General features: G+C 42.6%; 1 protein-coding gene across 1 annotated transcript in view; it reads left to right on the top strand.

Annotated features, from left to right (window-relative positions):
* LOC136382983 (protein hinderin-like) overlaps nucleotides 1–20702 on the top strand; it is a 199327-nt gene extending 178625 nt beyond the window's left edge. The window contains exon 6 of the mRNA XM_066352418.1: nucleotides 19977–20702. Coding sequence (XP_066208515.1) covers nucleotides 19977–20187 — 211 coding nt within the window. The 3' untranslated portion in view covers nucleotides 20188–20702. The remainder of the gene's footprint in view (nucleotides 1–19976) is intronic.
* The last annotated feature ends 5920 nt before the right edge of the window (nucleotides 20703–26622 follow it).

The raw sequence follows: 26622 nt of genomic DNA, 5'->3' as shown, positions 1-26622 counted from the left end.
TCATTATAAATAACCTTTCTAATTGTACTTGATGTATGCCAATTTAATCAAAAGAATACTTGCAACAGGCAGATATTTGCATTAATGTAGCTTTGGATCTTTAAATCTTTTACTTCAAATTTGACTGGGAAAAGGAGTCTGTTGCAGCTAGATATCCTTTGTATGTTGGTGTCTTTTTCTATTCAGGTATATAGGTCTAATACATTTTATATTAAAAATTAAGGCAGTATCTTCTGGGACTATTTAATGAAACACATCTTGTCACTCCACCACAAAGACAGATTGAGGCTATATGAGAGGATAGATACGTTAATACCTTAATTATTCTGAACAGAGTAATCATTTTACTACATATGTATATCAAAATATCATGTGGTACACCTGAAATACATACAAGTTTTTTTTTTTTTTAAAAGATGGCATTTTCTATCTTTATTTTCACCTTAAATAAGTTGACATGAACATCAATTGCTTCCAGCCCCAGCTGTGATGATAAGCCTTCAAAGTGCTAGAACAATAGATGGTGTCTTGGTCCTTGGCTGTGCCTTGAAGAGGGACAGACATTTCTGAATTTGTTCCTCTCCACTGCCTGTGGCTTACAAGGTTTTACCCACAGGCGGTTGAAGCATTGTTTAGTTTCCTACATCACAGTGCCAGTAACCATTTATATTGCAGAGAGGGGAAGATTATGTAAATAATTGTAACCATGATCTGTTTTGTCTTGGGCAACAATATTCTGGATTAACAGCAGCCAGGGGATTCAAGAATCATATCTCTGTTATGCTAATAATAAATATATAATGCTGAAAATTATAATTACCTATTCACAAGTTTTGGCACAGTATCTTAGAGTTGACAGGATGCTTTTAATATTCATTGTCTCATTTAAATTGCACCAAACCTTGTGAGGTAAGTAGTAGTATTATCCCATTTCATAACGAGGACACGAGAACTGAATGAACAGAGTGACTGCGCAAAGCCCCACAAGAAGGAAGCAGAAAAGAAGGCTTGACTTGTGCTCATCCGATCCCAAATCTCAGAGTTTCTTCACTCTTTCCTGCTGGCTGAACTGGGATTTAGTTCTGAGGTATCAACACTAAGCTGATAAAATTCTGGTTTAGGGTAGGATTCAAACTTACTTTAAGAGTTGGAGCCCTGGCCGGTTGGCTCAGTGGTAGAGCGTTAGCCTGGCGTGCAGGAGTCCTGGGTTCGATTCCTGGCCAGGGCACACAGGAGAAGCACCCATCTGCTTCTCCACCCCTCCCCCTCTCTTTCCTCTCTGTCTCTCTCTTCCCCTCCCGCAGCCAAGGCTCCATTGGAGCAAAGTTGGCCCAGGCACTGAGGATGGCTCTGTGGCCTCTGCCTCAGGCACTAGAATGGCTCTGGTTGCAACAGAGCAACGCCCCAGATGGGCAGAGCATCACCCCTGGTGGGCATGCCAGGTGGATCCTGGTCAGGCGCATGCGGGAGTCTGTCTGACTGCCTCCCCGTTTCTAACTTCAGAAAAATACAAAAAAAAAAAAAAGAAAGAGTTGGAATTTGTAGCTTGATAAAAAGAAACTTAACCATACAGAGAAGGGTAGGTATTGTGGTTTCACTATACACAACAGCCAAATTGCAATGCTTTCTTGCACTTGTGTCCAAAATCCTAACAGTGATAATTTCCTAAGAATCAGACTTTATCTCACCAACACATTTACATAAATATTTTAAGTACTCAACCACATTCCCTCTTTTGCCTAGCAGAGGAAATGATTGCGTATTATTCTCCCAGAGGTGGAGAGATGGAAGCTAACCTAACATCTCAAACCTCAAACTAGGGCCCACGGGCACTATTTGGGTTTATGTGGTAGGTTTCAACAGCAGACTTCACTGCCTCTGTGTAATTGGGTACATGAGTGATGACCATGTGTGATAATTTTGACTACTATTCACTGACTGTCTATTATATATCAGGTACTGTGTCGGACATGTCCAGACATATCCATTTATATTACATGTTCATAGAAATTAATTTTATTGTAAGGCTTTTAATGACTATTAAAACTCAGTTTCAAAATATTGAATAGAATTTCTTCTTAGATTTTTCAAATAGCTTCCTAAAATGTGGGGTACTAGGCCCAGGACTATCATTTTAGCTTTATCTGGCCTCAGAGTAACAGTTTATGCAGTACCTACCATACAATCAAAGTAGCATTTACTATATTTTTTTTCCATTTTGAGTATATTGTAAATAACAAAATAAAAACAAAACCTAATGAAATAATGCACACAGAATGATGACAATAAAAAAGAATAATCTGAAAACTTCAGAAAAGAATGTGTTGAATATGTTAAAAGAAAATACGAAGTTATAAATATGCATTTCTGTCTTCCATCTTTAATCAGGAGGATGAAAAGCCCAGCCATTCAAAAGTGTTTTGTTTAAGTTGGGTTAATAATTTGAAATTCCCTGCCAGCAATGCATTACCACCAAGAACAGCTAAATGCACTGAAATTCTTATGTGTTTCATGAAAAGATGTTGCTTTTAATTAAGCCATGATGTTGGGCTGTTATTATAACTCCCACTGTTAAAAGCCATTAATACAATCATCCATTCCTTTTGCACACACTATTTATAGAGTGTGTAAGTTAAGAAAACAGAAACAAATGGGTTAGGTAGAAATAATAAAGACATAGCATAATTCTAAGAAATGAATTTAGCCCAAGGAAGTTTGTCAAGCCAGTTTCACCAGAGGAAGAGCATACACTGGGGGAAATGTACAACAGCTTTGTTTACTAGTCACTTAAAATTCTAGTCCTTGGCTTTTGGAAATTTTTCTAAGTTGTAGGTTCAAGGGATTATAAGAGCTATGTTATTCTTCACACTTTTCTATATTTCTAAATGTTCTACAACAACAATGTACTACCTATATAATTTTTAAAACAGTATTTTAAAAGAAAACAAAGGACTCACATTTGTAAGATGTAAACCCATTTCAAAATTTTAATACTCTCTAGTGTCAAGTGGTTAGAAAAACCCTACGGTTACCCTTGGAACATATGACAGAAATGTGTTATTTCTTTGTTGAGACAGCAGTAGGTGAGGATTATGTTTCCTTGGTGTGTCTTCTCCAGGGTACTGAACTCTGAAAAATGCTACGGTTAGTGACATCTGTTCAGTATTGCCAGTTCCTGCTATCATTTCAGTTGTTAGCCTCTTGAACTGATGTTTTAGAGTTGTTCATTTGGTCCAAGGTCCTCAAATTCCCTTAACTTCAATGTAAAGAAACACAGTTGAGTGTCACTTACTGTTCTGAGCACTTAATGCTTTTACAAAACCTCCTTTATATATGTTACTTGATGTAATCCTCACAACTATGAGAAGGTAAGGCTCAAAAATGCAATTACAGAACAGAACCAGGTGAAATAATTATAACATCTAGGTTTACAGGCCGAAGTTTGAATGCTTGCTATTTGGTTTTGAACAAATCATTTAATTTAATCTATGAAGTGGGGGTAATACTAGCTCCCTCATAAGCCTGTCCTGCTGATAAAGCAATATAGTTTACATAAAGGACTGAACACAGAACTGATATAAGGCTAAACAGTAGTTGTCATCGTCAAACTTCCTAACAAGTACTAGGTGTCTAACCATATCATAGAGCTTCTTCTAAACCTCTGCTTTGGTCTGTGGCAAGCCCAAAGACCTGGATTCATCGGTGCCTGTCTCTACCACTGACAGGCAGCAAAACCTTAGCACAGTCCCTGACCACATGGAACCTGATTCCCATCCTATCTGCCTGAACCTTACCCTATGTTTAGAGATAAAATTAAGACAAAAACATGCACATCTGTCTCCTCATTGCACTTTTACACATTTGGGGAATAAAATAATGAAAAAAAAATGAACATTTTCAAAAATAATTCAATATTTGTTTCCTTAATAACATGGTTTAAATATCTTTTCAAGATCTTTGAGTTTCTGTGCTGGCCAGTGGTTTTGAGCCAGTGAGTAGACAGCAGACGTGGCACCACATCGTTCACAGAAGACACGGTGGGAGTGTCTGGCCTTCCTCCCGAGCAGAAGATGAGGGGCAGTTCTGTCTCCTGAGTTAGGTTCTGTGAACATGTGTTTACAGAAGGTTTTTTACATGTTTAACATTTAAATGAAATTGTGTCTGGAAGACATTAGCTCTTACTTCATGAAGAACACCAGGAGAAAGAGAAAAAAAAATAGCATCCTGGAAGTCCAAATTGAGGTCATTGGCCACATTGAAAAAGGTGACTTTATATTAGCTAGCATAGGTTATATGCTTTGTCTTAGGGAAAAAAATGGTCAGGATCGTGCATGATCGTACCAGGAACGTCACCGAGTCAATAAAACACGTTTTGAGAATACTTACATTGGAGCATTGGAGAAGGCAGAGAATCAGTGTAGTAAATGGTCATTGACTGCAGTGGTCAGCAAACTCATTAGACAACAGAACCAAATATCAACAGTACAACGATTGAAATTTCTTTTGAGAGCCAAATTTTTTAAACTTAAACTATGTAGGTAGGTACATTGTTATTAACTTAATTAGGGTACTCCTAAGCTGGCCTTTGCACCCGCACTCAAGGGCCAAAGAGCCTCGTGTGGCTCGCGAGCCGCAGTTTGCCGACCACTGGACTAAGGTATCTTCAGCTCAGCTGGATATTTTTGTATATTGTTTCTATTTTGAATGTGTGTGTGTGTCTGTGTGTACATATATACCACTTATAATATATGTAATACTTTTCATATTTCCCCATAAGCTATTTGCTTTTTATATTAATGAGATGTGCCCCTCAAAAAAAAAAAAAGACATTATAGTCCTTTATTTTCAGTCTTCCTTTTCTTTTTCTCTTATTTATATTTTGCCATTTTGTATTATCTGAAACTTTTTATGAGTTTAATCACAAAAATGAAGATACACATATGAAAGTTATTTAATAACAGTAAAACAAAATACATAAAGTTTTATTTCCATTAGCCTTGAGACTTTTGGATCCATATTCTCACCAAAACATCTTTGCTATGCCTTTTTAGAGAATGAGAATGAGCCAGTTGGAGTGCAAATTCTAACACTGACCATGAGAGAAAGATTCCAACTTGGTCTTGAAGCTCGAGAATAATTGACCAGCATATTTACCTGTTTACTTATCTAAGCTTTCATTGATCTTCTTTTTCTCATGGGTTCATACTGTATGACTAGTACTGACTGAAATTTCATCATCTATTACTGGGCACTCATCCCTAAATGCTTATAAAATGATCACCTTGGTTGGGATGTAAGCCTCTTGGCAAGCAAGGGGAGAGTGATCGCTGTTTGTATGAGGCTGTTTCTTCCTTTGGAAGAGGAGAGCTGGGAGATTCTGAGGTGGGTTGGGATTTATATTAAAATAGGGACCCCGCTTGAAGCTTTCCTGTCACAGGACACGGGCTGCTTGAAAACCAGAGCCAGTGTCAAAGCCAGGGAAAAAGGCTCCAACCCAATACCAGGACAGCAAGGTAGGAAGCAGACAAACTTATACACATTGCATGTCTTGTGAAAGCCATGTATACAGTCGTGTTTCTTAGCATATGTGAAGAATTCATCCCTTCAACCTTTTGGCAGTTTAAAAATACTCAGGATTACTGTTCATGCTAAATAATAATATATAAGAAAGATAAGATAAAAAGCATACTTGGCCAGTGGAATTTTTTTTAAATGTTGTACATTAACTGAATAAAAGGGTGCTATGAGTGAGCCTTGGGGATTTTCTTCTTTATGGGGCTCTGAGTGACCCTGTGGAGGCTCTTTGAAGAGCCAGGATGGAAGCCAGAGCTGGGCATCATGCCAGTCCCTGCTGAGGGAAGGAATGGTAAGCTATTTCTTATCAAGGGTCGTCTCTTTTTTCTATGCCCTGGAAGAAGTCTTTCCAACAGAAGTCACCATGATCATTTACTTGGCACTTGTAACTTGATGAAGGCTGGAAGTATCTCAGGTTGGTAAACCTGTCCTACCAGGTGAAGAATGGACCATTGACCACGAATGGCATTCTCTGTGGACTTGCATTAGGATGCTTCTCAATGTGCTCTTGTCAGGGAAGTGTGCCCTCCATACAGACTGTGCCAGCTGGCTCAGAGGGGAGTCCTCAGTCAGTGTCCCTTCACTCCATCCATGTCTGCTGTCCCTACAGTCTCAGCTCATGACTGGGAAATGGGCTGCTCCTAAAATAACGCTTCTCTGTAGACCAGCTGACACAGTCCACACCCAACCCCTGTCTCCTGGGCTTTGGTCAGAAAGAAATGGGCTGCAGTGGAAAAAGCAGCTTCTCGTGAAAGCCAGGCATCGCTTCACCTCAGGGGTGGGTCATAACTCACACACGCCGCTGAGTTACAAAGGAACCAGCTAATTAGCGACAGACCTAACATGGGAGCTGGCCCTGAAACCGCTGGGAATCGTGAACTCTCTGGACAGCAGGAGAGCTGGAGTCAGCAGGTCGCCGTGTTGCTCGTAGAGGCGCCGGCCTCCGGCAGCCGCGCAGCTCCCCGGTGCCATGGTCCTGTGTGCTGGCACTCAGCAGCTTTCCTGGAACTGTCCCCTTTAGTACGTTTCTGCTTCCCCACAGCTTGCCCCAATTCTTTTATCTTCTTCCTTTGGATATAAATATCTTTGTGAACAGCAAAATGTTTCTACTGGTGTACAAACTGTAGGTCACATGGCATTGACTTTTATTCAAACCAGAAGGTTTCATGCTAGGATTGTAGCATTGTAGCATTATTTCACTGGAGTCTTTTGTGTTGATGTGAAGTTTTTAATTTCATGCCCTACAGACTTCATAGTCTTGTGTGCTCTCTCTGCTCCTGTTGTTGCATAAAGGGTAAAACACTGTGTCACGTTCATTTGAGATTGAGAAAAGTAAAGTTTATCCATTTAAAATCTCCAAACAGAAACAGAAAAAAAAAAAGCTGTTACTTAGGGGAGAAAAAAAGAACTTTTCAGTTAATATGGATTTCCATATGGGTGGGTATGGCCTCAAGGCTTAAAAGAGAAAAAAAATAACTTATCTGTTACCATTGGCTACTGTTATTTCATTAGTACAGATTATCATTAACTTCCTGATTAAAACATGAGATATTGTCAAACGCTTGGGTATAAACAATTAGACTGGGGCTAAGATCTTACATAAGCAGTCAGTGCTGGCCAAAAAGAAGTTAAAATTTATGCTTATCACAACTGTTTATTTGAAAGAGAAAAGAAAACATTGTGGTAGAGAAGTTGGCCTGTTAGCAAGGTTGATTGTTGGAATGAAAATGTCACGTTTCTCTCATAAGTTACCTTAGAAATACTATTTTGTGATTGTGTTTCCAATAAGTGAAACTCTGGAATAGGTTAAAGCAAACTTGGTGGAAACAAATCAGAATTTATTATTGACATTGGATATTTGATTAAAATTAGTTCTTGAAATACAATGAAAAACTTACATATGGAGTTTTTCGTACCAGAGGTTTAACATCAAAGATAGCACAGAATTAGAATATTAACTCAATACCATAAATTATTTAACAATAACCTCTAAAAACTATACTCATTTTTAGCCTTTATAAAATGATGAAATACTGTGTGGCCGATAATGAACTATTTCAAATTTATTTTCTTGAGACTACCAGCATATTGTCCCAAAGTCAGGTTTAAACTGCCGAAGAAAATTAATTAGCTATGAAATGGACACCCTGCTTCCACCCCCTCGTAAAAACAAAACCCTTTGTAGAGGATCACGTATAGGGGTTAGGGAGGATCCTTTCAATGATCTGTTTTCTAATGAGTTTTTAAAGAAACTGATACCAGAGATTTGGCAACAATCACTTAAGTACTTGTGCTTATTTGAGACAATTACAATGCTAATATATACCGTATTTTTCGCTCCATAAAACGCACCTGACCATAAGACGCACCTAGGGTTTTAAGGAGGAAAATAAGAAAAAAAAATATTTTTGAACCACATGGTGTGTTAAAATACTTAATAAAATACACCACAATAATATTTCAACAATGTAAATTCAACAGCAGTATTAACCATTAGCACAGTTATTAACAAATGAGAAGAGACTTTAATGTTCAAATACTCTTCTAGTTGTCCGGGAACCTGCAGCAGCTAAAGAAAAAAATGAACATTTGCTCCATAAGACGCATGGGCATTTTCCCCTCCAGTTTTGGGGGGTAAAAGTGTGTCTTATGGAGCGAAAAATATGGTACATTTTTAAAGTAACATTTAAATTACTGTTGGGCAGATAAAATGTATTATGCTCACTTTTTTAAAGATAACATGAGGAGGCCGTCGCCCAGGTGACATTAATGTGTGTTGGGGTGGGCTAAAGGCAGGCAGAATCCTTGTAGCCTGGGGCTTGGTTTTGGGATTAAGCCTTTCCTACCCTTTTTGATGTGGGGTGGTACAATCCAATCATGCCTCAGAAAGTGACTTTGTATTAGAGACTTCCTTGTTTGTATATTGGATTAAGGGATTTTGGTTTTCTACACTATAAAATGGGGACGGAGCGGGAGCTTGCTTTCTTGGTTCCTGAGATTATCATTAGAGGAGAGAGCAGAACAGAGAGCAGAAGGAGGCCACGTGGAGGAGGCCAGGAGAAGCAGCCAAGATGGCGGAGTGCTGAGTGAGATGCCAGTTTGTGTAGAGTTTGTATCTGGGATAAGGAAGGAGATGGGGAACTGAGGAGAATAAGGCTGGTGAGCTAGAGACCTTTGATTCTAGGAAACTCGGATAGGTCAGTAGCTTTGTGAGCACTGAATGTGAGTGGGTTTTGGAGCCCAGTGTATGTTTTTACTTGCCCGCGGGGTGCAAGCTAGGATTAAAGACTATGGCCCACCAGTTTGTGGCTCCGTTGTTTTTCTACCGACTGTCCGAATCCAATGCGAACCTGCATGGAGCAGAAGGCTGCTTTGATAGTGGCGTGGCTTCTGGCTTTACAATTACCTATAATTGTTCCACCCACTGTATATACTGTATACACTATATGTATCAGTGTTAATATTTTAATATTTGGCATATTTCCCTCCAGTCCTTTTCTATTTTGCTTCTTACTCACTTCTCTTTTGTTAGACTGTTTTCTTCTAAATTGTAAACTGCCTAGAACCTTAAAAAGCAAAGACTCTTCTTTGTATTAACCATTTCATAAATAAATTGAAAAGAGGTAGGTGGGAATTAATGGTGCTAAATAAAATTGCCTGAATTGGCCTGTTAGCAAGGTTGATTGTTGGAACAAAAATGCCCATGTGTCTCTCGTAAGTAAGTTGCCTTAGGAATGCTACAGAGTGACTGTGTTTCCATTAAAACTTCTCTCCTTTTTTTTCTTTATTGGATCTATATACAAATTTAATTTGAAGTATAAATCACTGTTATCAAATGCCTGACATTTTCTAAATATGACTCCAACATTTATTTGGGATGAGAAAAATATGTATTATAGGTAAATCTCGCATTAGAATGAATTTTTTTGTAGAGGAAAAAAAGACTAAATGGACTCTTCCTGGCTAAAAGCAAGGCAAGATGGAGGCGTGTCCTGAGGCCGCGCTCAGACTGGCGGGGCCCACCCACCTGTCCGCTTTCACAGGCAGAGGCAGCTTGGGCAACCAGAGTGCATCTGCAGTTTGAGCTAAGAAAGAATAGTCTCTTGTTCTGAGCCTCTCTTCAGACATCAGAATAATGTTGGATTTTCACCTTAGCATAACCCATTTATTTATTTTTACCTTATTCCTTCCATTTATCATTGATTTTGACCCAAATAAAGGATGTCAGTTTCAGTTATCATGCTGGCCCAAGGCCAACTCTAATGAGCCAGGAGGTACTGGTTTTCCCATCAGTCTCCCTCAGATTCGGTCTTTCTTATTGACACCTCTTACGTTTCAGTATTGGGACTTCTCCTTGTCATCCAGTTTTCTAAATTCTTCCAGACTGGAATAGATGGTTGATCTCTCTAGATCATTTTACTGCCAGACCCCCGGGAGAAACCCACCAGGTCTTGCAGTCTTGGTAATGCTGTTAAAACTCTGACTTTTCCTCATCAGTTTCTGCTTGTTCTATTCCATGTGTTCACAACAACCAAAATACTGTATTTCCACTGTATTTGGCTACACTAGTTTTCTCCGCTGACTCCCCTTCTTTTCTCCCTTTCTGTGAAATCCTTCTAATTGTCCTAGCACCAGTAAAGTCTATTAAAGGAAGTTGGAACAGTAAATCAGACATAGTTACTTGCACTGTTTCTTATCCCCACCCCACCTGCCAGTAACAAATTAACATGGGAGGAACATTAGGTACACTCTAATATCTTTTATTATGGTCTGGGTCAGAGGCATATTCATTGGGAGGACATCCTGGTTACCACCAGTGCCAGTCCAACATTGCTTGTATTACAGCATATTAGCTGCTTCACCAGCAGTGTCCTGTTTTGCACTTCCAAGGGAAATTGCCTTTTTCAGGATACACACTGTGTATTGTTGCCCTCAACCTCCCCAAAAGGCTGAATGTTCTCCCATCTCTAAATTTTCATTTTAGATTTCATAGAAAAATGGCCAGTTGGGGTTGATGTATTAATCCAGACATGTTTCTCATGCAATCATACTAAGAATTAGAGAGTCTTGGCCCTGGCCTATGGCTCAGTGGATAGAGCATCGGCCTGGTATATGGACGTCCCGGATTCCATTCCCAGTCATGACACACAAGAGAAGCAACCATCTGCTTCTCTCCTCTTCTTCCCCTCCCACATCCAGTGGCATGATTGATTCTAGCGTGGCCTTGGGTGCTGAGGATAGTTCAATTGGTTTGAGCAAGTCAGCCTCAGGTGCTAAAAATAGCTCAGTACTCAAGCATCAGCCCCAGACAGGGTTGCCATGTGGATACTGGTCAGGGCACATGTGGGAGTCTGCCTCACTATCTCCCCTCATTTCACCTAAAAATTAGATTTTGGGAGTCTCAGAGTTCACACTCCCGACTCTTAAGTAATGACTCTTAAGTAAGTTACTCACCACTTAAGTAATGACTCTTGCAGGAACTGTCTATGCTTATCATCAACGTAGGTGAGCCTTTTAACTATATATTCACTGAATGCTATTGTTTGGTGATTTTGCCCCCTGCCACCTTTGTTGTGACATGAGGATGGAGAGCTATAATTCTTTTCCTAAATTGGAAGAATCTCAGATATCTGTCTTCCAGAGAACTCCTGTTTCAGCTCGCTCACCAGCAGTTCTAGTCCCCCAGCTTCAACTGACGTTCTGAGAGCAGCTACTGTCCCTACTGCCGTGGCCCTCAACACCTGGTTTTTCTCAAGACTAAAGACATCAGGCTGTGGCACACACAGAAAGTGTGTGTGTGTGTGTGTGTGTGTGTGTGTGTGTGTGTGTGTGTGTGTGTACAGAAGGGGCAGGGCTTTTTTTTTCTCTTGGGTTTTCCCTAATGGGTTCATTTAAGGTTATAAAGTCCATCTATCCATATTGTCTCTCTCCTTGAAAACACAAACAGTCATAAAACAGAACACTACCATTCGGTTTTGTAATCTTAAATTTCAAACAATGCACTGATGAATTATTTATGTTATAGAATGTGTTTTCAATAATGTGTAGCATAAAATGGAATGAATGCTTACCCCTACGTGCCCTGAACTTTCTAAAGTGCATGCTAATAAGCAGGGTAGCCCAGCGTCACTTGGGCCTGGTATAATTTACAAGGCAAGCACTTCTTCCTCTGGGTTCTGCACTGTTTTCTCCTGCAGTCGGCTCACTGCCTTTCCTACTGGAGCCTCGCAGGCAACGTTCTCTGACTCCAAGCTGTCCAACAATGATTCTTCTCTCAATATAACCAACATTGCGATCTATAAATTTCATTTGTCATTCTGGCTTGCAGCCATACTAAATTAGGCTTTAATTCATAATTAGTAGGAAGTCACAATCCCATAGAAAAGAGAACATTTTATATTAAATGGCCATTATCTAACATCATGATTTCACAAAATGATTAAGATGCTAGAAAATAATTAAGCTATCGTAAGGTTTCCAATGCTTAAAGTGCAGGCATGGGGAGGAGAGTGCTAGTTTTTAAAAAATCTGTTCATAGTTCCTGCTTCAGTGACAGAAAGAAAAAAATTATTTTATTGTACAAATTACCAGATTTGCCCAAATTTGCTTTCTATATCAAAATTTCCAAGGTCATGTGCATTGCTTGCATAGTGGTAATCTTTTACCCAAACTTCCAAACACAACGTAGACAGCCAAGAGTATATTACTCATGAACCTTGAATGGTGGGAATTGTTGAGGAAAACTATAACTTTCAAAAATCTGTTTCTGTTCATAATAATATCTTTGTGTGAATACTTAGCTCAGGAGAGAAAATGATAAAGGTTCACCAAAATTCTTGGAGCCAAATGTATTTCAGACAGTCTCTCTCTCTCTCTCTCTCTCTCTCTCTCTCTCTCTCTCTCTCTATATATATATATATATATATATTATATTTATATATATATACACATATATATAAATTTCATGGATGCATTTGTTTTTTAAATTTTTATTTGTTTTAGAGAGGAGAGAGAGAGACAGAGAGAGAGAGAGAAGGGGGGAGGAGCAGGAAGAATCAACTCCCAGGGTTTTTGACCTCAGGGTTCCTGGTCAATGCTTTATTCACTGTGCCGCCACAGATCAGGCTGATGCATTCTTTTTTAATCGTTTTTTTTTTTAATTTTCTATCAGTTTCAGGTGTCCTCTTAGTGGTGAGACAATCATATACTGTACCTAGCGTGTCCTCTTAGTGGTGAGACAGTCATATACTGTACCTAGCGTGTCCTCTTAGTGGTGAGACAGTCATATACTGTACCTAGCGTGTCCTCTTAGTGGTGAGACAATCATATACTGTACCTAGCGTGTCCTCTTAGTGGTGAGACAGTCATATACTGTACCTAGCGTGCCCCCCCCCCCGATGTTCCCAGCGTCCCAGCTGGCACCACAGATATCACACTATCGTTGACTACATTCCCTGTGCTGTGCTCGCTTCCCTGTGACTATTCTGTAACTACCAATCTGTGCTTCTTAGTCCCTTCACCTCTTTTACCCAGTCCCCCAAAGTCCCTCCCCTCTGGCAATTACCAGTTCTTCCTCTGTATCTATGTGTCTGTTTCAATTTTGTTTGTTCGTTTATTGTTTCTTAGACTCCACCTATAAGTGAAATCATATGGTATTTGTCTCTCTCTGACTTATTTCATTGAGCATAATACTCTATAGTAAGGTGACCAGTCGTCCTCCTTTAGGGAGGACAGTCTTTCTGTAAGTACTGTCCTTCCTCAAGAAGTGTCCTCCTACATGTCCTCCTTTTTGATATTGGAAGACTTATCTGTAAATGTCCGTATTCAATGGATGCAGAGTCGATCCATTGCATGTGATGTGACTTATTTGTAACTAAAGGTGTACTTTTTTCTAACAATTATTATTAAAAATTAATAGGCAAGTAAGCATAATTACAGTATAAAATACTACAAATGTTTTTATTGTGGATTTATCATATTATAGTGTGTTATTTTTGCAATGAATAAAATGTTTTGTTTTTCTTTTAATTTTAATTTTTTGAAGCTGGAAACGGGGAGAGACAGTCAGACAGACTCCCGCATGCGCCCGACCGGGATCCACCCGGCACGCCCACCAGGGGCGATGCTCTGCCCACCAGGGGGCGATGCTCTGCCCCTCCGGGGTGTCGCTCTGCCGCGACCAGAGCCACTCCAGCGCCTGGGGCAGAGGCCAAGGAGCCATCCCCAGCGCCCGGGCCATCCTTGCTCCAATGGAGCCCCGGCTGCGGGAGGGGAAGAGAGAGAGAGGAAGGAGGGGAGCGTGGAGAAGCAAATGGGCGCTTCTCCTATGTGCCCTGGCCGGGAATCGAACCCGGGTCCCCTACACACCAGGCCGACACTCTACCGCTGAGCCAACCGGCCAGGGCTAATAAAATGTTTATTTACGGTATTGTTTTCTTCAATTTATTTTTGTCCTTTTCATTATAAAAAAGTTGGTCACATTATCTGTAGGTAAATCCATGCTATCACAAATGGTAAGATTTCTTCTTTTTTATGATCAATATTCCATTGTATATTTGTACCCCAACTTTTTTATCCAGTCATCTGTTGATGGGCACTTGAGCTGCTTCCATATCTTGGCTATTGTAAATGACACTGCAGTGAATATAGGGGTGCATATATTCTTCTGAATCAGTGTTTCAGGTTTCTCCAGATAAATCTCGTGAAGTGGAAACACTGAGTCATTAGGCAGGTCTATTTTTAAAATTTTGAGGAATCTCCATACTGTTTTCCGTAGTGGCTGCACCAGTCTGCATTCCCACCAGCAGTGCAGGAGGGTTCCCTTTTCTCTACAACCTCACCAGCACTTGTCATTTGTGGATTTATTGATGATAGCCATTCTAACAGGGGCGGGGTGATATCTCATTGCGGCTTAATTTGCATCAGAATTCACTATTTTAAGGTAAACCTGTGTATATGCCATATAGAATACTACATAATGCATGATCACTCACATTAAATGAAATAAACAACTAATATAAATAGCCCCTTATTAGCTCAGTCAGAGCTCATGAGTTTGGGTTAGGTCAGATGATGCTACCAAAGTTTATGAAAAAACTTTTTCAAAATTACTCTTAAGATGTCACAATTACAGATAAGGATTAAGAGCCCACCTCACCACTCATAGAGACTTTTATTTTGTTTATTCCTAATCCAGGGATCTCCATGAAAGGCAGTGTCTCTGCCTGCTTTCCTCTGAGCTGTTTCTTCATCTTGCTTTCCTGGATAAAATGCTGGGCCTCCCAGATCACAGGAGGAACCCATTGAAGTGTTTCAAGTCCAGTGGAGTTCAATATTCTTGGCACAGAGACCTGAGCTACATTGTTTTCATAATTACTGTCTTATTTGTAAGGTATAAATTCATAGGGATTTGCAATGAAAAGAAAGGCTTTCTCACACCCCAGTCTCTCAGCCAGCCAAGCACTGCCAGGGCCTTGTGTCCTTTAGGGATGATATGCTGTACAGTCTTGGCTGTGTCAGTGAGTGTCATCCCGTGCATCTGCTGCAGACGATCATGTATTTACTCGTAGTTCACCAGGGAGTGGATACGGGGGTTCTTTCCAGTCCTTTGTGATTGTAAATAATGCTGTAATAAATATTCCTGTTCACGTCATTTATATGTGTGTGAGGATATCTACACAATAAATTCCTAGAAAGCCAATTGTGGGTCACAGGAAAGTTCATTATAAATTTTGATAGATATTGCTAAATTGCTTCAGTAGGGGTTGTACAACTTATGTTCCCACTTACAATATTTGAAGGTGCCTATTTTCTTACACCTTTAAGAGTGTAATACAAAAGTTTACTTCTTTGCCATCTGAAAGATGAAAATGATATCTTGTATTATCATTTCTCTTATTATGTGAAGCTTTATATTTAAGTCATTTGTGTTTCTACTAACTGTTGTCTTGTCTTTGGTCTGTTTTTTCCTGAGTTGTTAGTCTTTTGATTTTTGACTTACAATTGCTCTTTTCATTATAAAAAGTAGCCCTTTTTTAATATGTCACAAATATTTTCCCAGCTTATCTTTTGTCTTCTGACTTTGGTTGTATAGCATTTTTATCCATCAGAAAAATTCCCCATACAAATGATTTTTCAAGTTCTTTTCATTTGGTTCTGCTTTTGAATTGTCTTTAATCTTCTCACTCCATATTCTTTTCTATCATAACTCTGCAGTTATGATAGCATTAATGGCACATTTACCCAGAGTTCTTTCTGATCCTTTTACCTAAACCCATTCCCTGCCTACCTCCTGCGTCCTAACAATAACTTAAAAAATAATAGAAAAAGCTTCCATTTACTGAACAGTTATTACATGCCAAGCATAGTGCTAAACACTTTATCGTAATTCCTCAGGAAAATAGACATTGTTTTTATCCCCATTTTGCAGATGAAACAACTGAAGCCCGGAATGTTAAACAACTTGCCCAGGATTACATAGTTAGAAATTGGTAGAACCAGAATTTAAATTTAGCACCTGGCTTCATAGTCTGATCTCTTACCACTACCTTGGATATGATGTTTTTATGGAGAATATTAATTTGGAGCTATTACCAGAAATACCATAGTAGAGTTATGATTAGTATTGTAATGATGACTAAGATATTATTCTCCTTGAATAACAATTCAGTCTTCAGAAATGAAGATCCCCAAATTTTCCCATAGTTCTTCACTGTTTATACTACCTGTTTCTCACTGGTGTCTAAAAATCATGCCATTTAAAATAGATAAAATAGTATGGTTATCTGCTGAAAATATGTGTACATGTGAATTTAGCCCGTTGAATTGTTCTATTTGTCTGAAAGTGTCCAGTCACAGCTTTGTTTAAATGGTAATGATTTATTAGAGAAATAGCTTCATCAACCAGGTCCACTTTTTAAAGCACCAACACAATAGATATTGACTTTGTAAAGTTGGAGCTTGGAACCACGAAACTGACATAGAAATAGGAGTCAAACTTTTTTTTAAGAAGTATTCTTCCCATGAGTTTTTTTTTTATTAATTGAATTTATTGGGATGACACTGGTTTGTAAAACTATACAGGTTTCTAGTGTAGAACTCAGTGTAACACCGTCTGTCCACCATATTGTTTGCACTCCACCTTGCCCCCACCCCTCTTTCCCTCTGGCTTTGCTACACTGTGCTATACTGGCTATTGTCTGTGTCTATGTATCTATATAGGTTTTTTTGGCTATCAAACTTTTGAGCCAACAGACTTTCAGTTTCATTGGCTCTCTAGAACTAATAGCATTAAGAAGGCAGAAAAAAAAACTTATAGGAACTCTTAACTTCTCGAGTCTCCATGCCAGAATGATGCCTGAGTTCTCCACACCTTGCTCATAGACTGTGAGGAATATTTGGCATTTGGCATGAATGTAAGAACAAAAGGTACTTATCACACGGGGATCACTGATACATACCTGAATTCAGAATCTCAGAAAGGAAGATGGATACTAGGTCTTTGTGAGACTGTCTAGTTTATAGCATGGTAAAAAGCAAACCTAATTTGAGCTATTTTATCTGAGATCTCTTAGAACCTTCACTGTGTCTTCTCATTTTATTTCTGTTCATTGAAGCACGTTATGTTGGCATTATCTGTGTGAATGAAGTAGAAAGTAAGTTCAAGAAAAGCATTCTGTAAAAGAAATGTTTTCAAGTAAATTGTCCTTAAATCAACACTAATTACCAAATACTGATTTTTTTTCCCCTTAAGATAACAGAACAGGAATGCTAAATACAGAAGTTAGCTAGAGTGAGATAATAAAAGCTATGGGGATTCTTTTAAATTAGAGCAATGGCACATCCATAAAAATAGAACCCTGCTGCAGCTTGCAGGAATTAGTTAGATCTATGTGCACTATTGTGGAACAATCTACAAAACATTCTGTTAAGTGAAAAAGCAGATCATAGATCAGTGCCTGAGCATAGCTCACTTTAAGTTTTTAAATACATGTGTGTGTGTGTTTGCATATGCGCATGCATGTAATTACATACAAAAAAAGATTTGGAAGCATTTGTACTAAACTGTTCACAGTTCTCTCTGGGAAGAGTAATGGGGTTTGCATTTGGTTGAAGGATAGTGTTGAGAGGACTTATATTTTTCTTTGTATAATTCTGTGTATTTCAATTCTTATAGTGGAGATATTCATATTATTTGAACACTTTAAAATTTTTTAAGAGAATAATTGTGACAGCGCAGTTTCATTCATTACTTAGTGAGTACTTAACCTGAAGAGTACAGTGGTTTCTGCTCTCATATTGCTCCAGTGAAACGAGGGAGATATTAAACAAATAAACCCATATAAATAAATAATTACCAATTGTGTTAAATGCTATAAAGGAGCAGAATATTATGAGAAGAAAAATAACTGGAGCAATCTAATTTAGATAATGGGGTTGAGGAAAGCCTTTCTGACATAGTGGTATTTTGGTTGATATCTAGCAGGATGAAGAATGTTTATCCAAAGGCAAGGGAAATAAAAGCAAAAATAAATGAATGGGACTATATCAAACTAAAAAGCTTCTACACATTAAAAGAAACTATCAACAAAACGAAGAGGCATCCAGCCTAATGGGAGAAGATATTTGCAAACAGTACATCTGATAAGAGGCTAATATCCAAAATATGTAACGAACTCATACAACTCAACAACAAAAAACAATCCAATTAAAATGGGCAGAGGACCTGAATAGACACTTTAGCAAGGAAGACATACACATGGCCAACAGATATATAAATAGATACTCAACATCACTAGCTGTAAGGAAAACGCAAATCAAAACCACAATGATACCCCCTCACACCTGTTAGAATGGCTATTAATAAGACAAGTAATAACAAGTGTTGGAGAGGATGTGGAGAAAAGGGAACCCCTGTACACTGCTGGTGAGATTATAAATTGGTACGGCTACTATGAAAAACAGTATGGAGATTTCCCAAAAACCAATCCTTCTGAGTATCTACCTGAAAATTTTGAAACACTATTTGTAAAGATATATGTATCCAGTGGTGGGATTCAGCCAGTTCACACTGGTTCGGAAGAACCAGTACCTAAGTTTTTTTTGAGTTCAGCGAATCATTTGTTAAAATGATACATAATCACGGTTCTCTCTAAGTAGTGGGTGCCTGCGCAGCCGCCCAATGTGGAAATCACATCCTTACTGTTTTTTAACTTTCATCTGTGCAACAGTGTATTCTAAGCGCCCGTAGTAATATTCATTCTGTCCACGGGTGAGAAAAGTTACAAGTGAGGATGCCAATCAAGAAGCCATATGAGAATATCTTAAATAGCAGTTTGTTCTTTTGTCAGTATTATTTAATGTTTTTTAATTAATATTTTAAAACTCTTATAACAATCTAGTTTTGTGTACCTCTTTTATTGTTCTTATTTAAGTATTAAATGCATGAAATAATGAACTACCTTTCGGTATATCGTTTTTTATATTTAAAAGTCATTAGGGCAGATAACTGGTTGTTAAATTATTTGAACTCCACCACTGTATGCACCCCAATGTTCATTGCAACATTGTTTATAATAGCCAAGACATTATAAACAACCTAAGTGTCCTTTGACAGATGACTGGATAAAGAAGGTGTGGTACATATATACAATGGAATACCACTCAGCCATAAAAAAAAAGAGGAAATATTACCATTTGCGACAGATCTTGAGAGTATTATGCTAAGCAAAATAAGTCAGAAGGAAAAGGACAAGAACCATACAGCTTCACTGGTGGGATATTAAACAAAAAGCAACAAATGAATAAAACGAAAAAACAAACTCATAGACACAGGCAACAGAATGGGGGCTACCAGAGGGGAAGGGGGCTGGGGAGAGGCTGAAGAGGGTCAAGAGGCCAAATACATGGTGATAGAGGAGACTCAATCTCCAGTGGTGAGCACAAAATGTATACAGATGTTGTATTATGAAGTTGTATGTTTGAAACTTATATGTCATTAACCAGTGTTATCCCAATAAATTTGATAAAAATTTATAAAGATTAAAAAAAAAAGAATATTAGAAGTGAGCAGAAGAGCTTGCGGATGGACGGCAGGAGCCTTCTGGTGTTTCCCTCCCCTATAGTTCCTCCCCCAGCCGGCCCTCTGGCACAGGGGGGATCTGTGATCCGGTTCTTGCCCTGGGGAATATTAGAAGTGAGCAGAAGAGCTTGCGGATGGATGGCAGGAGCCTTCTGGTGTTTCCCTCCCCTGTAGCCCTCCCCCAGCAGGCCCTCTAGCCCGGGGGTGGGGGGTGGGGGTGGGGATCTGTGATCCGGTTCTTGCCCTGGGCAGCCCATCTTGAGCTCCTCAGATTCTAATCTGCCAGTCTGATCATTTTCTGTCTGGGTTGTGTGTGTTACAGGTATGAGACATCTCTGTTGGATTTGGTTCAGTCTCTGAGCCCAAAGGCTGCTTCTAAACCTCCTCCGCCCCCCTCCCGAGCAGCTGGGGCCGGGAAGCACAGCACCTGCCGGCTCAGTTCTCTGAAGTCAGCCCGAAACAAGATGGGGGCCAGCAGGACCCCCGAAGACCTGGAGGAGCGTCAGATTCTGGAAGATATCTTTTTCATTTGATACCAAAGAACTTGCTGCAAAATTTCCATCAGAACAGTTTCTTAATATACTGATGTAGGATTTTAAATTTTCTTTATTGCAAGAAATTGTGTGTCTCCTTTCACAGGGCCCCATCTCACTAGCATTCTGTTTGTTATGTATTGAATATAGAAGTCATCCTAACAACCCAGGGTGTTTCTGATGAGAACAGTCAATGGATAACACACTAAGGGGGGTGGGGAGGAGGGCAGGGTCTTCTGTGCCAAGCAAAGACGAGAAAGTCAACACGAGACCCTTTATTCACGGCAGAGGCCACTGCATACTGCGCCTCTCTTCTAGTCTTTCCTTCTCAATATTCTGCTGGAAACGGTTGGCTCTCTTTTGTACACGAGGAAAACCTATCAACTGGAAGCTCCCTCTAATTTAAAAGTGGCTGTTGTAACATAAGCAATTTCATAAAGGCAGACCCTTTTACCTCTACCCTGTTCTCTCACCACCTACCTCTAAGTGTCGTCGTTTAATTCTGAGGTTGGAGTCGGTGCTCGTTATCACAAGCAACACTGAAGGGCAGGTGTGAGTCGGGCTCAGCTGGCAGCAGCCTGGCAGCTGCTCCTCCCGTAACTGGAAGGGCTCAGTGGCCTACAGGGAGCGTCCACCCAACCCTTGGAGACCACCACTAAATCACACAGGAGAGTGGCCACACCCGTGGAGGCCGAAGCCTGAAATACTTTTCCTACCATCCACACATTTCCCCAGATGAGAGTAATCTCTCAGTATATTTTGTTGACCGACATGTTCATTTTATTTACACTCATGCACTTCCCAGGGTTGTGTCTGGAGCAGATGCCACTAGGGGGCGGTTGCAGCAGCTCCTGCAGGCTGATAGGCTGTCTCTGACCCTCCCTCTCTTCCCATGAGGATCCACGGCCCTGGGTTAACCTGGCCGTGCGTATGCTCTGCCAGCGCTACTGCCCTGTGCCTGCAAAGAACCATCTCTACTTGCCCGATTGTGTCCCGCTGCCCCAAGCTCCCCCCATTTCCCACCGGCCTCCCTGTGACGGGAGAGCCTATGGAAGAAGCACAGTTGAGCTCACGCTGTGTCCTGTTCAGCAGAGCTCTCGGGCGGGGTCTTCAGCTCGCAGCGGGCTCTCGGGGCCTCTCAGGCTGATGGGCTGTGTGGTGAACTTCAGAGAGCCGGTGAGTTTAAAACTTTGCAGTCGTTGGAAACAAGGGGAAGATATGTCACTAAGTGTGTGTTACTTGATGACTTTATTTGATCTGAACAGTGTGGCTTTGATTCTCTCTCCCTTTCACCCACGCCAGGCTTGAACCAGGACCAAGACTCTGTCCTTCAGTGTTGGTGGCCACGGTCAGGCTGCCCAGGGTAGCCTGCCCCTAGCAGGCGGCGTGGCTTCCCGAATTCTTGATCAGGACTAGGTGGCGGCCTGAAGCCTGCTGAGCAGCCTCCTGGCCTGGAGAGATCTAACTCTTGTCTCTTCAGGCTGAGGCGCTGTCCCCCTACCCAGCCTCCCTTCACTGGGGTCTTTTTGTTCTTTGGAGAGGAATATTTGGAACCTACCAATTCCATCTCCTTAACCTGAGGTGAATGTAAGGTCAGGACTAACGAGCTGTCATCATTCATGTGAAAAGCTGAAAAATCATTGCCGGTCTCCCTACCTTTTAAAAACTTACTCCTTTGAGAGGAACCGAATCAGTTTCATCCCATCTCAGAAAGCTTTTGGGAAACGGCTTTTTCTTTGGTTTGGCAGAAATGGGTGGCCATTTTCTCGTGAAAGTGGGGTTTCCGGAACCATGTTTTTCTTGCGCCGTGTGTCATGACCTCCTTGTGTTCACCCAGCTCTGGGATCCCACAGAGCCACACCCTTCTCTCTGCACCCCAGTGTCCTTCCCACCCCAGAGGAAGGGGATGCCAGGACGACCCAGGAGAACACTGTGCTTTCTTTAAGAAGCTTGTTTGCCCCTAGAAGAATCATAAGGGGGATCTACACCGAGGTTGGTTGGGGATCACGTGCCCCAGAATGGAGTGTGACTGTCTCGTTACCTCCCCCGAGAGGGCAGTTTGGAAGAGCGCAGATGGGATGTCAGCAGAGCATCAATCAACAGTTTTCATACACCACTTTCCCCCACCGTTTGTCTCTCTCTATCCTGGAACCACTTCCTGGCTGGCAATGGGATGTGACTTCGTGTCCAACCTAATGTCTTCGGTATGAATTGAACAGCATATGCTCACATTTAACCTGTGTCTTACTTTGAGTTACATATATGTGCAAAGGCGGCAGAGCCTGCAGGCTTGACCTAATCGCAAACTAACCCCGAGAGGGTCCGGCACCCAGGAATCTGCCCTCCTTCTGTGAAGTGACTGGTTGGGATTTGCTCGCCCAGCCTCAGCCGTTTCCCCAGACAAGACCTGGCACACCGTGGAGGCGCTGCGGGTCTGTGGCACGACATTGCCGGCCCGCTGCCCGCCCCCCATCCTGTGAGAGAGAAAACTGTGTGCAAAATGGAGACGGACAAAGTGTGTCCATGGAAGCTCTGTAAATAGTGCTCAGAGTGCTTGATTTAGAAAGCTAAGGCTAATCAAGGACAAGCTTCTGCCACAGTCACCCTTCCAGAAGGCACAAACCTGACCCCCACGGTGGGGGCTCACCTAGAGTGCCCCAGACTGCGTGGGGAGGCAGGGACCCTCCTCCTGCAAGTGGCTCTTTTCACTCGGCCTGCCTCGGGCACCACAGCTGAGAGGGTTGCTGGCCAGAGACCGTGGGAGGGCCCAGGCCGACAGGAGCAGAGCGGGTGTGGTCCACAGTGATCATGGAGCTGGAGGCACGCTCACTCCCCCAGCTCACCGCCTTATCCCCACCTCAGTGCGCGTTATTTTTCATGTGGGCAACTGTTTGGGTATGTGTAGGATTTTAAGTTAGTGAAGGACCTCCATGGCTGTTTTCCCTAGGTGGTTGTGATATCCAGTCCCTGATCACCCCTCATCAGATCAGTGGACACAGCTGGAAAGTCAGAGCAGAGCCCCAGGCTATGCAAATGTTATTCTTAGTACTTGTTAAACAAGGAGAGCTGTGGTCAGCTGAGAGCAAATGGTTTGCCACATCTAGTAGGTTCTTCCGGTTGGCCCCAACTCACTCCCATCACAAGGACACCAAAAGCCTCCTCCAGGTGGAGTGGTTTGCTGGCACAGGGGGACCCACCGGTGTGCACCTCTGAGTCCCTTTTAGAAGCCTGTCCCTGAAACTGCCCGTCAAGGATGAACTAGGCCGGCCCTTTCAGACAAGGACAGGGGCCTGCTGGGCGGCTTTCGTGTTGGCAGAGGCAGGGGAGGCCTGAAGGCTGAAATGCCCACTTCTGAGGTCACACCTGTGGGTTCCACTAAGGTAGCCAGAGACCCTGCTGCTCCTGTCCCCAAGCCACCAGGCCCTTCACCTGAACAAGGACCCTGCAGCTGCCTCTCAGAGGCAGGGGCGGCAATGATACAATCATTGTAAAACCAGCTCCCAAACTGATAATGAAAAAAGTCAAGTTTGCCCCCAGTTGTCAGAAAGTTCCCCTTAGTCTAGGAAGGACACTGGAGATGTGGGTGTGGAAGACGTAGTGGGGTGTGGGTGACACCCTAGTCCCCACAGGAAGAAGGCCCTGGCAGCCGAGGGCCAGTGTCATCAGTCAGTTCCCGTTCCATCGTGCTCTGAGCTGCTGTTCCCAGTGGGCTGTTCCCACGCCCCGAGGCTCCACTGTATCATTCAGCAGTGGAGCCTCTGACCTCTCCGGGCTCAGCTTCCCGGCTCTCTCCCCTGCCTGTCCACCCCACCACACACACTCAGAGTTGGTAAGCACCCAGGAAATGCCCAGGCCCTGACCATAATCCCCTCCCCTTCCGGGGCCACAGAACTCTGGATGGACTGGACCCGATTGCCCATAGAATCCATCCTTTTCATTGTACAGATGAGGACGGCACCCTGTCTGTGTTCCCACGTCCTGGCAGCGGCAGGCCTGGTTGCTAAGCCGCCTACTACCCTCCGCGCTACAGCACGTCACTGCATTACTCGGGTGTTTCACGGTGAACGTTTAGAATCTCAGCTAGGACTGCGTGTTCCACCACCATTTCAGAAGTGAGACCTCCCAGACCACTTGGGCCAAGGTGAGCAAACATGCAGCATGTCTACCCCTTGGGGACGTGTAGGTTAATAACCCTCTAGTGAGTGTGGAGGCCACAGGAGGGCTAGCTAATGCCATTTCCCTGGGGAGAAGACAGATGTCTCCATGTAGCTTAATGGATGTGGCTGTCCTTTTCCATAATGGCTGTGACAGCCCTCAGTGAGATCTCTTCTGAAAATACAATGGCCAGAACGAGACTGAGACCTACCCACCTTGGGTGGTGAAGGTGGTAGGTATCCCGGAAAAACCAGCAGGTTGGTTCTTGGGAGTCCAGTAGGAATGACCTGTCAGGACTGTCATGGGGATGGTGTTGTCTCTTTGGCTTCCTGTGGCCCAGGGTGCTCTCCAGCACTTTCCCTCACTTTCCCCTGACAGGACATCCTGGTGGTCATGGACTGTTTTCGTTCCCTTGGGAGATACCTAGGCGTGAGTTTGCTGGTCACATGGTAACTTGATGTTTCACTTTCTGAGGAACTGCTAGACTATTTTCCAAAGTAACTTGACCACTTCACGTTCTCACCAGCAGAGTGTGAAAACTCATGGACACTTCTTAATTTCTTCTAAAACCCTCCCTCGCACAATTATTAGTGTCACTTCTGGGCTTCAGCAAACTCAACTCGCCCTTGCCCACTTGCTACTCACTGACCGTCTCCCAAAGACCCTCAGCTCTCTCCTGCCTGTGTCTCTTCCCTGTCCCTCTGTTTTGGACGAGTCTGCTTCCGTGTTTCCTGAGACCCTCAGCAGCACTGCAGACTCGCCCGGCCCCCTGTCACACCCACCTGACGCGGCGCTGCGCGTACGGTCTTCCCTGTTGGGACGTCATGTGTCCACACAGCACATGCATTGACCTTGGAGTCAACTCAGCCTTACCACTCACTGATGAGCCATCTACGCTTAGGCGAGTTACTTACACCCTTGAAGCCTCAGCTGTAATAATCTATAGTTACTTGTAAAAATGGAAGTGATCATTCCTACCTTACAAGTTTGGTGCCCGAAAGCTGACCCAACCCTGGAAACTTGCCCAGAGGAAAGCCAGAATGACAGAGCCAAAGTGTCCACGAGAATAGGGCTAGACCAGGTGTCTGGGGAGTTTGAGGGGACTGAGAGGGTTCCCGGTACGTGGAGGACCCAGAAGGCCCAGGAGGAAAGTGGTGGTGGAGTTTGTGAGAAAGTAGAAGGCTGTCTAGCAGAGCAGGCTCCGCTGAGAGCTGGCATCGGCCTCTCCCCCGCTGCAGTCCACAGCTCGTTGGCACCACCACACAGGCAATGGCCTGACCACAGCCAGGATGCCCGGGGCCCACTGGGCACCACCTGTTCTGCAGGTGTGAGCTGTGCTTCTCCCATGCCCTTCTCTTCCCGCACGGCAGCCCCTGACATCTGAGGCAGGCGGCTCTGGCGCTGAGCTGGGCAGCTGCAGAAGGGAGGCTCGCTCCCCAGCCCCTGGGGCTGCCCGCCGAGACTGGGTGAACCTCCAGCCCAGTTCTCGGCACTCTCCCCCGAACTGGAGGTGATTTAAGCTCGCTGGATTTATACAACATTGGGAAATGGTAAACTGTGTAAATTTGCTATGTTTTCTAGGGACAGTTATTTATGGAGGGGCATTCTTAACTCAAGTGCAGAAGTGTTAAATCATTATAATAAATTCATGCTATTCAGACTTTCTTACTTTGTAATAAATTTTTTCTAAGCATGAATGAGGAGATATTCCTCTAATATACCATTATGTATTTCTTCTCAAAATGACACCGCTTACTATATCAACTTGGAGAATAACAGAAGGAGATTTACTACATTGGAAAAAAAATAGTGGAGTAGCAATGGATCTGAGAATGGCCTTGGGAGCGCTGACCCCAGAAGCACTCCTCCCGCCTGGCTGCTGCTGCTGCTGCTGCTCACCCCTAGGAGGAGCGGTGCACGGCCGCAGGGAGGGCCTGGCTCGGGCGCACCCCCGAAGTCGCCCAGCTGAGCTTCAGAAGAAATTGTTAACAGAGAAATGGGACCAGGGACCCCAGTGGCCTCTGTCGGGTCCCACCCAGGAGGAGGTGTCAGAGTGGGGCTCTATTAGAAATGGAAACTCTCTCTCCCCCATGATGTGAAATCCCTTCCAAATGCATCGTCAGCCCGGGAAGAGGGCCGCTCCGCATACATCCCTCTCTTATCCGCTGTCTCACCGCACCCCTCACCGGGATGCTCACCTGGACCAGAGGATTCATAGCTTTTATCATAATCTGTAACCCAAAATGTTCAATCACTGGTACTCAGTAAAACTGGAAGCAG

Source organism: Saccopteryx leptura, chromosome 11, assembly GCF_036850995.1.
Source record: "Saccopteryx leptura isolate mSacLep1 chromosome 11, mSacLep1_pri_phased_curated, whole genome shotgun sequence".
In the NCBI taxonomy this organism is placed as follows: domain Eukaryota; kingdom Metazoa; phylum Chordata; class Mammalia; order Chiroptera; family Emballonuridae; genus Saccopteryx; species Saccopteryx leptura.
The sequence above is the reverse complement of the archived record's forward strand: the minus strand, read 5'-3'. Positions and strand labels throughout refer to the sequence as shown.